Source organism: Aplidium turbinatum, chromosome 2 (genome assembly GCF_918807975.1).
Source record: "Aplidium turbinatum chromosome 2, kaAplTurb1.1, whole genome shotgun sequence".
In the NCBI taxonomy this organism is placed as follows: domain Eukaryota; kingdom Metazoa; phylum Chordata; class Ascidiacea; order Aplousobranchia; family Polyclinidae; genus Aplidium; species Aplidium turbinatum.
Genome location: NC_137473.1, coordinates 55,489,486 through 55,503,819, shown reverse-complemented (window position 1 = coordinate 55,503,819; position 14,334 = coordinate 55,489,486). Strand labels below are relative to the sequence as shown.

The following is a 14,334-nucleotide window of genomic DNA, read 5'->3' as shown; positions in this document are numbered from 1 at the left end:
ATTTTGAGGTGATGGCTTTTATCACAGCCGAGACACAAGCTTTGTAAGACCTAATAGGCAAAGGTTTTGATGGGGCCACCAACATGTCAGGCAAGGATGAAGGTGCACAGCAACACCTAATTGCAGCGGGTGCCAAACCGTCGGTATATTTTCATTGTTTTGCACACCGACTAAATCTTGCGCTTGGGCACAGTGTTGAAAACGTAGCGACAGTCAAAACAATTGGTAACATCTACAACTTTATGGACTGTTCTCCCAAGATACATTTTTTTGCATAAAGAGCGTTTTAAAAAGGATGGAATCACGTCTGGAAAAATTGCATTGCACTCGTTATCTGATAGGCTACTAGATGGTTTTATTGGTCTGCACGTTCAGATGATCTGGATGTTGTTATTAATGTAGCCTATATCCAGCACTGCTGTCAATGTTCCAACAAATGTCAAACGAAGGTAATGGTGTATCTACTGGATGTTTGTTCCGCAATGATCAAGCAAACTGAATTTGTTACTGCTAGTCTAATTCTTCATAAATGCTTTTCGTTAAGTAAACAGGCTTCAGATTATTTAAAAAGTGAAGAAATGGATCTCACCACTGGGGTTGCTGCTATCAACGACTTGACAAGAGCATGTGACTCACTGCGTTCAGAGGAAGATTTTACCAAATTGGTTTTCAACACATCGCTGTTTGCGGATAAAAATCAAATTACCAGTGAAACCACTACGCCGGCTAAGCGATGCCGCTACCCACCAAGCCATTTCCGAGATGGTCAGATATTATTGATAGGTTGCAACAGTCTTCCGCGGAGTGAATCTGAATCCATTACAGAATAGTTAAGACGAGATTTTTCTTTATCCTTTGACAGAATGCTGAATGAACTTAAAAAGCGTTAGGCTACTCGGATCAAACATGTGAATTAATGTCAAATGCAGCTGCATTTTATTACACGCACATGTCTCCATCAAATTTGCGTAAAGTTGAATATTTAGTCAAATTCTATAATTTCCATGAAAATCAGGTTGGGCAGCAATAGGATCTTCTTTTTTGGGGTCAGCTAATTGTCACAAGTGGAAACTAGAAATTGAAAAGAACCAAAGTGGACCGTGTGGTTGTGTCTGCCTTCACTTTTGAAATTGTGTGGACAAAACGATCTTAAATCATTTGTACAGCGATTTGTTTCAAATTATTGCTACTGTTGCTACTTTGCCCATGACTGTGGCATCTTGTGAACGTATCCACAGCAAAATAAGACAATAAACTATTATCTGCGACCTGCCATCATTACAAAGACTTGAACATCTGGTACAGATCAGCAGTAAGCGAGACATTGCCGACAACACTGGTCCTCAAAAATGGTGAAAGCTTTTCAACTGACCTGCGAGCGCAAAATAAAACTTTAGTGCAGTGATTCTTAACCAGTAATGTACGCGCATACAAAAAATATTGACGCCGTCAGCGTTAACACAAACGTTTGAAAAACCATGCGCTGTATGCGTCAACGTAACTTGTAAAAAAAGTTGGCGGCGTCAGCGCATACATTAGCGTAAACTAATTTTGTTTGCTAGGTGCCAAACATTCTGTTATAGTCGTCATCTACGTTGAATATATGTAACTCGTGACCAGCGTCACTACATAATCACCGTTCAGCGTTTTCTGGTACAGACGTTGGAATTGATTACCACCGCACTGCGCGTGTAATCAATTGAGCGTTCTGTACCACGTTCCTTAGTTGATTGTTTTGCGTTTCTTTCTTACTATATATTGCGTTGATTTTATGCACTGAATCAGTAAGTAACAAGAGGTAAATGGTTTTCTCACTTGGTTGGCTATCGCTACAATTATTATTGTTTATTTTATATTAAACGTCTGGAAATACAACAGACATTTAACTGGCGTCGCCGGCAGGATCTTTACAGAATTTCTACAGGATTTTAGAAACATGGAGAAACTGATCGAAGTCCTGCAACAACAAATTGCCAACCAAGAACGCCAGACGAAGGAGCAAATTGCCAGACAAGAAGAACGTCACCGAGAACAAGAACAACGTCACCAAGAACAAGAACAACGTCACCAAGATCAGACGAAACTACTCATGGAGCAACTACGAGAAATGCGAGCCCAAACTTCAAGACCACAACCAACAACAATACAACAGCAGGTATCTTTACCTAAGTTCGTAACGTTCGATGCCACCACTGAACTGTGGGCAGACTATTGGAAGAGGTTTAACACCTTTGTAGCAGCACATTCAGTCGCACAAGACAAAATGCCGCAGGTTTTTCTCACCAATCAATCACCTACAATCTACAAAATGTTAACAAATTTGGCTGCGCAGGAAACAAACCCAAAAGAAGTCAACGATCTCACCATGACGGAAATTACAAATTACATGGCTCAACAATTCGACCCAAAACGCTTCATCGTGAGGGAGCGATTCCGTTTCTGGAGCGAAATGAAGCGCAAGCCCGGTGAAACAGCTCAAGAACTAGCCATCCGCATACGCCAGGCAGCTGCCACCTGTGACTTCTCGTCCATTTCAAATCCATTGGACGAAGCTTTACGTACTCGTTTTATTTGTTCAATAGGTAACGAGGCGGTGCTTAAGGCGTTATTCAAAATCAGAGCTGATGAACTTACTTTCAAACGTGCGATGGAGGTTGCATCAGAAACCGAAGAGGCAGCCAAGGTGGCCAAAGAAACTGTTTACGGCACTCCACCAGTACCAGTTGCGAAAGTAAGGACCATCAGTAAACCTCCAAAAACTAGGCAACTTACAGGTACTTTCTTTTCTTCTAAAAATAAAGAATGCTATCGCTGTGGTAATTCCAACCACAACGCCAATGACTGTAGGTTTAAGAAAGCCACTTGCCATTTCTGCAATATTACGGGACACTTACAGAGTGTTTGTCGAAAGAAAGCTAGACAGTTCAAACCTTCTAAGGTAAATTGTATCGAGGAAATTAACATGCTTTCTAGTTCTTGCAGAAAACCTCGAAATTCAAAGTTGGAAGTACCGATCTCCATTAATTCGGTAACCACACACTTAGAACTGGACACTGCTACAAATGGAAATTTCCTTTCCAACGACGTCTGGACTCGGGTAGGCGCACCTCAATTGCAAGCACCAGTGTCGCAGTTCCAATCTGCTACCAAGCATCTAGTACCAATCACGGGTTCTTTCACGGCCCAGGTAACTTGTCCTTCTACGGGAAGGTCAGATAATATTTCTTTTGTAGTCACGACAGTCAAAGGACTGAACTTGCTAGGTCGTGATGCAATTTCGTCTTTAGGAATTTCTATCGATAAATTCCTTCTGTCTAACTGTTTTACTTTACAGAGCATCCAGTCATACGACAAGCCTGATAAGAGTCTGGAGAAAGCATGCTCCCTCTTATGTGACGAGTTCAAAGATGTTTTTAAGCCTGAACTCGGGTGCTTACGAGACTATGAACTAGACATAGATTTTAAGTCTGATGCTAAACCTGTTTTTCTCAAACCTAGGCCTGTACCTTTCGCGCTAAAGGAGGACTTAGCGCAAGCCTATGATTCGGGAATTGCACGTGGTGTATGGACACCAGTTCAGTTTTGCGATTGGGGCACACCGGTTGTTCCAGTCCGTAAGCCTTCAAACACTTCAGAAGCGAAGGCCAAGTTACGCATATGTGGCGATTATTCAGTCACGGTGAACCCTTCCCTGGAGACCCATCGTCACCCGTTACCCTTACCAGAAGACTTAATGCAAAAGTTGGGTGGTGGGTATGGTTTCAGCAAGATAGACTTGGCTGATGCCTACAATCAGATTCGACTTGGTCCTGACAGTCGAAAACGACTCGCATTAAGCACTCACCGTGGCGTACTTTTACAAAATGTTTTACCTTTTGGCATATCTTCTGCTCCAGGTTATTTTCAGAAGATCATGGACGACCTTACAGCCGACCTTCCAGGGGTTGCAGTCTACCTAGACGACATTCTTGTCAGTGGCACTACTGCTGAGGAGCATCTCCAGAATCTTAGACGGCTCCTCGATCGACTTCACTCAAAAGGCCTGAGGTGTAGGAAAGACAAGTGTAAGTTTGCACAACCTCAGGTAGAGTATCTCGGACACATTTTGTCCAGGCAGGGCATCTCCAAAGGTCCCAAGGTAAACGCCGTACTGGAGATGTCTGCCCCCACTGACGTATCTTCTCTTCGTTCATTTTTAGGTTCCTTACAATTTTATTCGAAGTTTCTACCGTTGAACGCTTCTACTGTAGCAGAACCACTATACCATCTCACGAAAAAGGACATTCCTTGGAGATGGGGAAAACAAGAGGAAAACTCTTTTGCTCAGCTGAAGCATCATCTATCTACTGATGAGGTTCTTACACATTTCAATGCGTCACTTCCGGTAGGTATCGCATGTGATGCTTCTAGTGTGGGCATCGGTGCTACTTTGTTTCACCGTTACCCAGATGGCACAGAACGGCCTATAGCAAACGTTTCAAAAGTATTAACAGCCTCTCAGAGAAACTATAGTCAAATTCAGAAAGAGGCTTTGTCGATAATTTTTGCGCTAAAGAAATTCTATCAATATCTTTTTGGTAGATCATTCATTTTGGTCACAGATCATAAACCATTGCTTAGTCTTTTTGGCCCGACCAAATCGACACCTTCTTTGGCAGCAAATCGTTTGGCTCGTTGGGCACTCTTTTTGTCGCAATTTACATACACTATTGAGTACAGGAAGACAAAGGATCATCAAAACGCTGATGCTTTGAGTCGCTTACCAGCAAGAGGAGATAAAGTCTTCGATGAAGAGGAAAGTGCGGATGACATTGATATCGTCTGCGCTATCGATGCTTTGGATTTGCAGGTCCAGACTCCAAATGCTGCATCACTACGTAAAGAATCTTCTAAAGATCCTATCATTTCCACGGTAATGCGTTTCATTCATGAAGGATGGCCGGCCAAGTCTTCTCCACAAGACCCGGTCGAACCGTTTCGTAAGTACGCAGACTCTCTTTCTACTTGTTACGGATGTCTACTTTACGGTTCCAGAGTGGTCATCCCTTCCAAACTTCGTCCTTCCGTCCTTCAGTTGCTTCATGAAGGACATTTCGGCATTGAGAGAATGAAGCAGTTGGCAAGGACGTCCGTCTACTGGCCAAACATCGATCGAGACATCGCGGAACTTTGTCACAAGTGCAGTACCTGTGGCGAATATCAACCGCAATCTAAAACTCAGGTCCAATCATGGACGGTTCCAGAAGCACCGTGGAGTCGCTTACACATAGATCATGCGGTAGAATTCATGGGTTACCATTGGTTACTCAGCATTGATGCTTTTTCTAAATACCCTTGTATTCATGCTACTACTTCCTTATCTTCAACAGCTACTATCAATCTGCTAGAAGAAGATTTTGCTCATTTCGGCTATCCCCATACTATAGTTACCGATAATGCTACTACTTTTAAATCCACAGAATTTCAAACTTTCTGTAAGGAGAGGGGTATGGTACACATCACGGGTGCACCTTACCATCCGGAAACCAATGGAGCGGCGGAGCGCCTCGTACGTACGTTCAAGCAAGCACTTCGCAAATCTTCCCTACCCCCGAAGCAGGCCGTCTTGGAATTCCTACAGCAATATCGACGCACGCCCACTCCGAGTGGCTACTCTCCAAGCCAATTACTCAACAATCGTCAGATTCGAACCAAGATCGACACGCTTCTCCCTACACCGTCTCAAGTGGTACCCCGACGAAACCCTCACAACACCGACGCCTCCGAAGGTACCAAACGACATTTCAAACCGGGAGATCCCTGTTACGCGCTATCATTCACTCCACGACGGAGCCAGGATCCTCGTTGGGTTCCAGCCGAGGTGATCAAGCGACAGGGTAGCCGAATCTTCCTGGTACGTCTGCTGCCACATGGTCCGACGTGGAGGCGCCATATGGACCAACTGCAACCTCGCTATGCATCATCGGAGGACCAGGAGCCGGGAGATACTCCTGCACCAACAATCGACTCTTCCGCTGTCTCCACCTCAGCCCGAACGAATTCGGACGACACACCGACTGTACCGGAATTCGGGCCACACAACCCACGAAGGTCGAGCCGTCGCCGCAGACCTCCGGCTCGTTTCGGACTTTGAGTTTTATTGTTAATTCGGTGTCTTGTTCATTTTTTATGTTTGTGTATAAAAATTATCGGGGAGGTGTTATAGTCGTCATCTACGTTGAATATATGTAACTCGTGACCAGCGTCACTACATAATCACCGTTCAGCGTTTTCTGGTACAGACGTTGGAATTGATTACCACCGCACTGCGCGTGTAATCAATTGAGCGTTCTGTACCACGTTCCTTAGTTGATTGTTTTGCGTTTCTTTCTTACTATATATTGCGTTGATTTTATGCACTGAATCAGTAAGTAACAAGAGGTAAATGGTTTTCTCACTTGGTTGGCTATCGCTACAATTATTATTGTTTATTTTATATTAAACGTCTGGAAATACAACACATTCACACGGTATAAACCACTCGAAACAAACAAGTTTTAAGAAACACAAGCATCTGACAGTGTTCATCAGGCATTTTGCTGTGTTTTGGTTCCAATATGTCTTTGCCCATTGAAAACGTTTTTTCAACTGCAGCGCTGGAAGGTATTGGCGTGCTGTGGTGAAAAAAAGACATTAAAAAGTAGCCTATGCGTTGACGCTATGCGCTAAAAAACCGCGTAAACTTTACGGCGTAGCCTCAAGCGCAAACTATCCAAAAAAATGTGGCCGCAAGTGTTAGCGTAAACAAAAAGTCTACTCCGCATACTTGCGGCGTATAAGTAGGCTACATCTCTGTTCTTAACCTATGGCAATGGGTATTATTAGGTACCGGTAATAGCCAGGTTTTTTAAAATTCTGTTTAAGGGGCCACCCAATAAATTTTTATGAGGCCGCCTATCATTGCAGCAGCTCCATGACATAAAATAACGACAAGCTTGCTAACATAAAGATCGTAGTTGGCAATTCTATGGACCGCAGAGGAAATGCATGGGAGCGTTTGGCCCCATTCTATTCTTTTGTTCATATTACCTCGAAATATTTTTGTCCACCCCACTCATTTTTGGCTGGCGCCGCCCCTGGTTCCATCAGACAGTTTATTAATGTTGATGCTTGTAAAACTTTAACTGATGCACTTGTGACATCCAGGCTTGATTATTCAAATTCATTGTTAAATAACATTCCATATTGTACTATTTTGCGTCTTCAAAGAGTTCAGAATGCTGCTGCTCGGCTAATTACTTTAACACGTCAACGTGAGCATATCACTCCTATACTAAAATCCCTGCATTGGCTTCCAGTATTGTATCGTATTCGCTTCAAAATATATCTATTAATTTATAAAGTTTTTCATGGTTTTGCTCCGAACTATCTGGACACTTTGCTTGTTCATTATAAACCTGCCAGAACTTTGCGTTCTCAACATCAAAGTACCTAAGTCACATTTTGCGAAAATTGAGTTGACTATTGTTAAGATATGCTTGCAGTCGCGTAAGTCCACCTGAGCAAAATTGCAACAAAAGAGCAACCTGTCACACAGGCACTCAGTCACTTTTTCTAGCGCCAATTTTGCTCGGGTGGACTTACGCAACTGTAAGCATATCTTAACAATAGTCAACTCGATTTTCGCAAATGTGACTTGGGTACTTTTAGAACTAAGCTCTTCAATTGCTCTTGTGCAACCCTTCATATAAGACACAATATGGAAATCGTACCTTCCCAGTTGTTGCTGCCAGTTGCTGGAACTGTTTGCCTATTTGTGTGAAAGAAGCAGAAAATTTAAATGAATTCAAAGCTCGCTTGAAAACGTTCTACTTCAATGAACATTATGACTGATATTACCGTATTAATTATCACCATTGTCATGCACAGCGCCCAGGAGCATAGTTTGACTGTGGATGTGGCGCTATATAAATATTGTTACTGTATTATTATTATTGTGACTGCTTATCCACATCAATAGTGGAACTGGCAAATTTAATCCACAACACTTTTCATTAGGCTGTCATTCATTACTACATGTGTGCAGTGGCGTACGCAGGATTTTCTCAAGGGGGGGGGCCATTGAGAGGAGCGTAGCCAGGAATTTTGAAAGGGGGGGTTTTGACGACTGGAGGGCGAAGCCCGACGGCGTTTTCGCCTAAGACGACACCCAGCGGCGGGGGGTCTGGGGGGCCTTCCCCAGAAAATTTTGAAAAATTACTTTGAATCTGGTGCATTCTGAGAGCATTTTCAACAAAAACGTGCGTATGAATATTCCTGTAAAATGGCGCTGTCAGGTGGCATAGCAAAAGAACAAGATCATGTTTTCTTCGGCATTTTTCGGAAATAAAGCTAAGTCTCTATGTTTTCTTGTTGTTAATTCCTGGCTGAGATGTTTGAATGTTTGGTATTGGCAAAACTCGCTCTTTTAATGCAGTTTTGTTTAAAATTAGACAAGTTTTTTTTTAGACTGAAAGCATTATTCCCAAGCATAAAGAGAAAGATTATTTTTAGACTGAAAGCATTATTCCCTAGAATAACGTCACACGCGTGCCAAAGTGGGGTTGTAACCCCCCCCTCCCTATGTATTTTGTATTGGATTAGTCTATAAAACAACATTGTTACATTAATTGCTTTGACAGAGCAATGCAAAACATATTAAATGCCTTAATCTACGTCGTTAACTACAAAAAAATTTTAAAGGGGGGGGGCATGGCCCAATGGCCCCCCCCTGCGTACGCCACTGCGATGTGTGCTTCTCTCTGTTTTTGTTTTATTTTTTGCTATTTGTTTTTTTGGGTTTTGTGGCCGTGCTAACTACTGATATATAGCCTACTACATAATTTTTCATTCAAGCACGTTTTTAAACCTTTCAAGGTTTTGCCACCTTTTCCCGTTCGTTAACGTGCTGGTAGGTTTATATCGATTTTTGTAGTTAGTATCTTTTTCGTCCCGGACGCGTTAATGATGAAAAATAAAATGATTGATTGAAATGATTGAATAGTGAATATGAATGATGATTTGTAAGCTACGATTTCTTCATTTTTCACTTTAAGTATATTTTAGGTTTTGTAGGAACGTATCCAGTACAGTTATATTAAACTGCAAAAACAATAAATTTTTGAAAAAAGCAACCGCTTGTACCAACTCCGACCAAACTGTGATCCACCAATTACATCTAGGAAACATTTGCGTCATCCGTCGCTAACGAGCCTTCTTAGGATGACGTAACACCACCAAAGTCGTCCCAGAGCAGTGAAATATGGAGTTTCGCCCGTGGTGGCGCTGCAGAGCAGTCGTTTAATATAAATTACGCCCTAGCCGGTCGAGCTACGAGGTTAAGATTAAAAAGCTCGCTAAGCATAAGTAAAGTACATAGCGAAAGTACAACCCAGCTTGCATAAAATACAGATTTGTAGCTATTGAACACGAGAGAGTCCAACCGCAATGGAAGAGTGCGTGAAAGCTTTGATTAAATCAGCTGCGAAACTGACTTCACTAAAGAGACATCTTGCTACAAATCATTCTGACAAAAATGACCGAGATGAGAATCACTTTCAACTATCATTAAACTAGCCGGCGTCCAAACACCAGTCGAGAAGAGTTTTTGATCGATGTTGTGTTGCGCTGATAGAAAGTGAAAGTTGTCATAGTTTATAGCTTAGCTCTTAAAGTTAGCTTTGCTTAGTTTACGGCAACGTAAATATTGCTGACTACACGCAAATGGTAAATCTTCATACAAGGTCCGACAGAAAAATCTGCCGCATTTTAAATTATTATTGTAGCAAACCTAATAGTTATCACCTTATAAGAAATAAAGCATACCATACTCTGTGAAACAAAAATTAAATGTTTAACACGTTTTTGACTTAACCGCGTTTAATTTTGCTACAAATTTACAATGAAAAGGAACAAAACATTTAATTTTAAATTTTACTTGTGCAAAAAAAGCTACACTTTCCTAAATTTATTAAACACTCAGTAGTAACTGACTCATCTTGATGAAAAACCTGACAACTTTTAACTTTTAACCGTATCTGTTACTGGCGTAGACCTTATGGTCTTGCACTCTGCTAATTCAGCAATTTCACATAGAAGCAGTGACGCTAGAAACCTGAGATTTCTTAACTTTTACTTTTTTTTCTTGCCCCAACTTTTAATCCCGATTATGTTGGTATCGGATAATTGTGAAGTTCACAATAAACCTTTTGTCACAGCCAGTTATGAAATGCAAGAAATTTGCTGAAATTCAATAGCTTGATTGACAGTTTACTATTAGCGTGCGGTTTCATTTTGTGTTTGTCACTGTCCAGACGTTCACGCTGCATGAACAGAGACCGCGCTTCGAATGAGTCATTCTTTGCTGGCAGACAATGATTAGGAAAGCAATTTGTTATTCGCGCAAATTGCTTTGTAGTGCAAAAAGTGCATGGAATACTGTTTGCACAGAAACGTAAAAATTAAATTGATGAAATTCTGTGTTCAAGGCAAAAAGACTTTCAAAATAAAATGTGAACTGAGAAATTTGACAAAGAAATGGCGAAAACAGGTCAAAAACCGAGTCTTTATCACCTTTTCTACCTAAAATACACAATCACGAATATATTTTGCAAAATAAATTGATTGAAGTGATAGATAAGGCTTCTGAGAAATTTGACTTTTTCCCGTTGTTATTTGATATAAGCCGACGGAGTAATTAGCAATAAGAGAGACGTAGACCTGATGGTCTCGGCCAGTGACTCTTGCCGCCAAAAGGAAGCAGTGGCAGATACGGTTAAGATTTCCTAACAACTTTAATGTTCATGAATTACTAAGAAAATCGGTTTATAAATATTCCAATTATTGCAGTGGCTAGCAACCTTCCCAACTGCAACTTAATGTTATTAAGAATATTCCTTTTTAAACATTAAAGATTTTATGATTTTTAAGTTTACGCTCTGTTGTGTCAAGCTCAACAACCCGAAACAGCTTTTCACAAATAGTTTAAGTGCAAAACAACTTCTTCGAACTAGCTGAAGTATATTTCCGACCAATTGTTTCCTCATTGCTTTGACATTGTGACGTCGCAAGCCACTTTTTAAGTCACAATAAGATTTATCCAGCACTTTTTGCAATTTACAATTTTTCAACGTTGCCTAACGTAGGTAGTCAGCACGTCAACAAACAACAATGCACTTGGCTTGCTTTGAAAGCCTGGAAATTATCCCAACAGAAAACTTTAAATAATCTTCTCAGCACAAAAATTGAAGATTTTTCTAATATGCACCAGAGTGATATGAAAGAGTTCACAAGGATATTTCCATGATAACGAGTATAGCCTCCATGATACATGTGATGTCCTCACGATATATCATATGACACCTATAACACAACATCATGAATAGCCCGTGATTGATGAGAATGTTCAGCTGTTGTTCGTAGTACTAAGATTTTCTTCTTTCGTATAAGGAGTATCTTTCTGTTAACAACATTTCATCGGGGTAAGATGTCCAGGCATTCCTTGAGCAGCCAGTTGATGGTAGAGTCGTCCATTACTGACAGACCAACTGGCCATGGTGAAGTAAAATTTGGGCAGCCGCATTTGGTCGGCAGTTTGTTCATCTGCATCATAGTTGGATGCTGCAGATGCTGATAAGCTCCATTTGTGCAAGCTGAAGCGTCCAACGCCCGTTTGGAGGCCGTTCAACCGTACCCACGCAAGTAGGCTGAGCGTCGTTCCTGAAGGCATGGGCCCAGCGTTTGGGGCAAAAGAGTGGAATCTGGAGGTGTTGTGTGTCCACTCCTCTTTCCAGGTGTTGGTGATCCAAGATGAAGCAATGATGTTATGTTCCAGTAAAGATTGGGCTTGCCCAACAAAGAAGTTTCTTGATTTGAGGAGTTTCTTTTGCAGCTGTGGAGCGTTACGTGGCTCCAGTCGTCGTCGTCGTCGTGTGAGCACACGTGCACCGATGGGCCATGGAGAGTGTGGCAGCTCTGAGGGCGAAGCTTAACTGGAGTGATGCCTGAAAGAACTGGTACAGATTCAGTAGGTGTAGGTTTGAGGCATCAGGATACAATACGCAAGGCGTTGTTAACAAGTTTGTCGATCAGGTGAGTATGAACAATACGACACCATACATGGGCACAGTAGCCTACTCTGCGTGGAGTAGAGCAGAGCCAAGGATGTGATGCGCATACTTGTTGCTGTTGCACACCAGCTCATACCTGCCAGTCGACAAATAAGGGCAACACGTGCTGTTATTTTTTTTAGTAGAATGGTTGAAGCGATGTTGATACGTGAGAATCCTGCCTAAACTAACTCATTATTTGGGGCCTGCTGCTAAAACGCATCACAAAGAAATAGATGCCAGGCTCAATAATGTAATTCAAACTATTACAAGAAGCTCTACTTTCAACCTCGGCAGTTTGGGCTTTTGAATCTCCTTTAAGTTGATGTGCTGTAAATCAGTGGTTGTCAACTTTTTCACACCATTTACCTTTTCTTAAGATGAGATCATCAAAGTCACTCAAAATCTAATTTCCTTCCCGTAGAGTAGACTACAAACAAAAAGCAATGTATTCTATATTCAATCAGATAGCACTCTTAACATACACACTAAGCTGTTAACTTATAGGTTCGAGTTACCGCTGTTAGGTATAGCAAATAATTTACATTAGAACAAAGAAACTTACTCCCAAAGATTAATTTGCAACAAAAGTGGTTGATGTGGATTGCAAGCAACTGTTAACATAAGCAGCGGAAGGTACAGAGTTGCCAGATTTTTTTCACAAAAAAGTAGCAAAAAAGTAGCAAAATGGATTTGAAAGTAGCCCAATTTCTGCACGATGTTTTTCTTTCAAGAAAAATTGCATTTTGTATGTTGCATAATTTTCCAACATGTCCCAATTGTAAAATATTGCATAGTATATCAGTTCCTACTGTACAATTAAACTTTACAACCTTAAATTACCTAAACAGAAAAAAAATTATATTTACAGTCAGTAATCGGAAAGATCACAAGAACTATCAAATCATGATCAAATACAAGAGCAGAAATATATGCAAAATAATGCTTACACCAACAATAAAGATTAACGAGAAGAGTTTAGCGCTGGGTAGCGCTAACCAGAGGAAAACTGGTCACAAAATTAGTGTTAACGTCACTCTATTAGCTTTATTGGTATACTATAGTATACTATATATACTTTATTATATAGCTGGTATACAAGCCCCCCCCCCCCTGGTAACTCATAACAAAGACAGGACTTGACCAAACATTTAGGGTGAAACTAATTTACCTTTGCTTTACTGTTCACACACTTCAATCCACATGTTTTGGTCAATTCCTCTTTGTCATGAGTTACCATGGGGGAGGGGGGACTTTTATACCAGCTCCCTTTATTGTGCTACCATTGTTGCTGACTTAAAATATTATAAGACTGTCACAGCTAGCCTACATTAGGCTAATAAGATTTGCTACATTACTACCCACTAGCCTACACCTCTAGTCTTTGTCTAATTAAACTATACACATATCTTGCCTAAAGTTTACTAATTCAAAACTAAACCCAACTCTTAACTACAAAAAATAAGTCTATCACAAAATTCACTCTTTAAATCTAACAATAGCAACTACTTACAAAAACCCCTGGGAAACTTCTGCATTTTAACAAACGTATAGGCTACAGGGTGACCCAAAAAAAAACGGGCCCCAACTCTAATTAGGCCCTGTTTCTTAGTGTTTTGTCCGAATGAAATAAAACTTTGGTTATAACTAGTTTATTATGTTCAAAACATCACATCAAAACACTAGGGTCTTTGGCCTTTTTTTCTCCGTTCTACAGCATGTGTTCTAGATGGCCTCCAATAATTATTACTTCCGTGCATTTCTTGAGGCGCAGCACAAAGTTGTCCATGACGTTCTTACAGACTGACTTCGGAATGGCTCTCATGTCCTCCCTGATGGATTCCTTGAGTTCCGCGATGGTTCTGGGTTTCCCTGCGTACAGCCGTACACTCTGTCCTTAAGTAGGGACGGTACATTACAGGACGCGCAACTCCGTTGTTCCTTCAACATTAGAAGGGTCAATTGCCAATTTGACATTTTTTTTACGCTTTACTGCTGGCTTGCTTTCAACTAAAAACCTTAAATTACTTTAAAACCAACTTCACTCTTCTTATATAACCCATAAAAAGTAAAATATTTTGTAAATTACAAAAAAACGTAACCCTTCTAGTGTTGCGGATAAGCCAAAAGCGGATGAAGTTTCGCATCCCTATGATCTACAATCCCTACCTTAAGATAGCCCCAAAGGAAAAAAAACTGGGGGCTTAGG

At 41.0% G+C, this 14,334-nt stretch overlaps 1 protein-coding gene across 1 annotated transcript; it reads left to right on the top strand.

Moving 5' to 3' along the window:
* The first annotated feature begins 2,084 nt into the window (after positions 1 to 2,084).
* Positions 2,085 to 12,008, top strand: LOC145764450 (uncharacterized). The gene is made up of 3 exons (XM_082576064.1): positions 2,085 to 2,155; positions 2,333 to 2,938; positions 11,631 to 12,008. Exons 1-3 carry the CDS (start codon positions 2,090 to 2,092, stop codon positions 12,006 to 12,008), a joined length of 1,050 nt encoding a protein of 349 aa, XP_082432190.1. The 5' UTR covers positions 2,085 to 2,089.
* The last annotated feature ends 2,326 nt before the right edge of the window (positions 12,009 to 14,334 follow it).

Bases quoted from the DNA above. Each gene is read 5' to 3' on its own strand.
- LOC145764450 (XM_082576064.1), top strand. From the start codon at position 2,090: ATGGAGCAACTACGAGAAATGCGAGCCCAAACTTCAAGACCACAACCA. The intron at 2,156-2,332 runs GTATCTTTACCT...TTGGCTGCGCAG, and splicing joins CAACAACAATACAACAGCAG to GAAACAAACCCAAAAGAAGT. The intron at 2,939-11,630 runs GTAAATTGTATC...TCTGCATCATAG, and splicing joins GACAGTTCAAACCTTCTAAG to TTGGATGCTGCAGATGCTGA.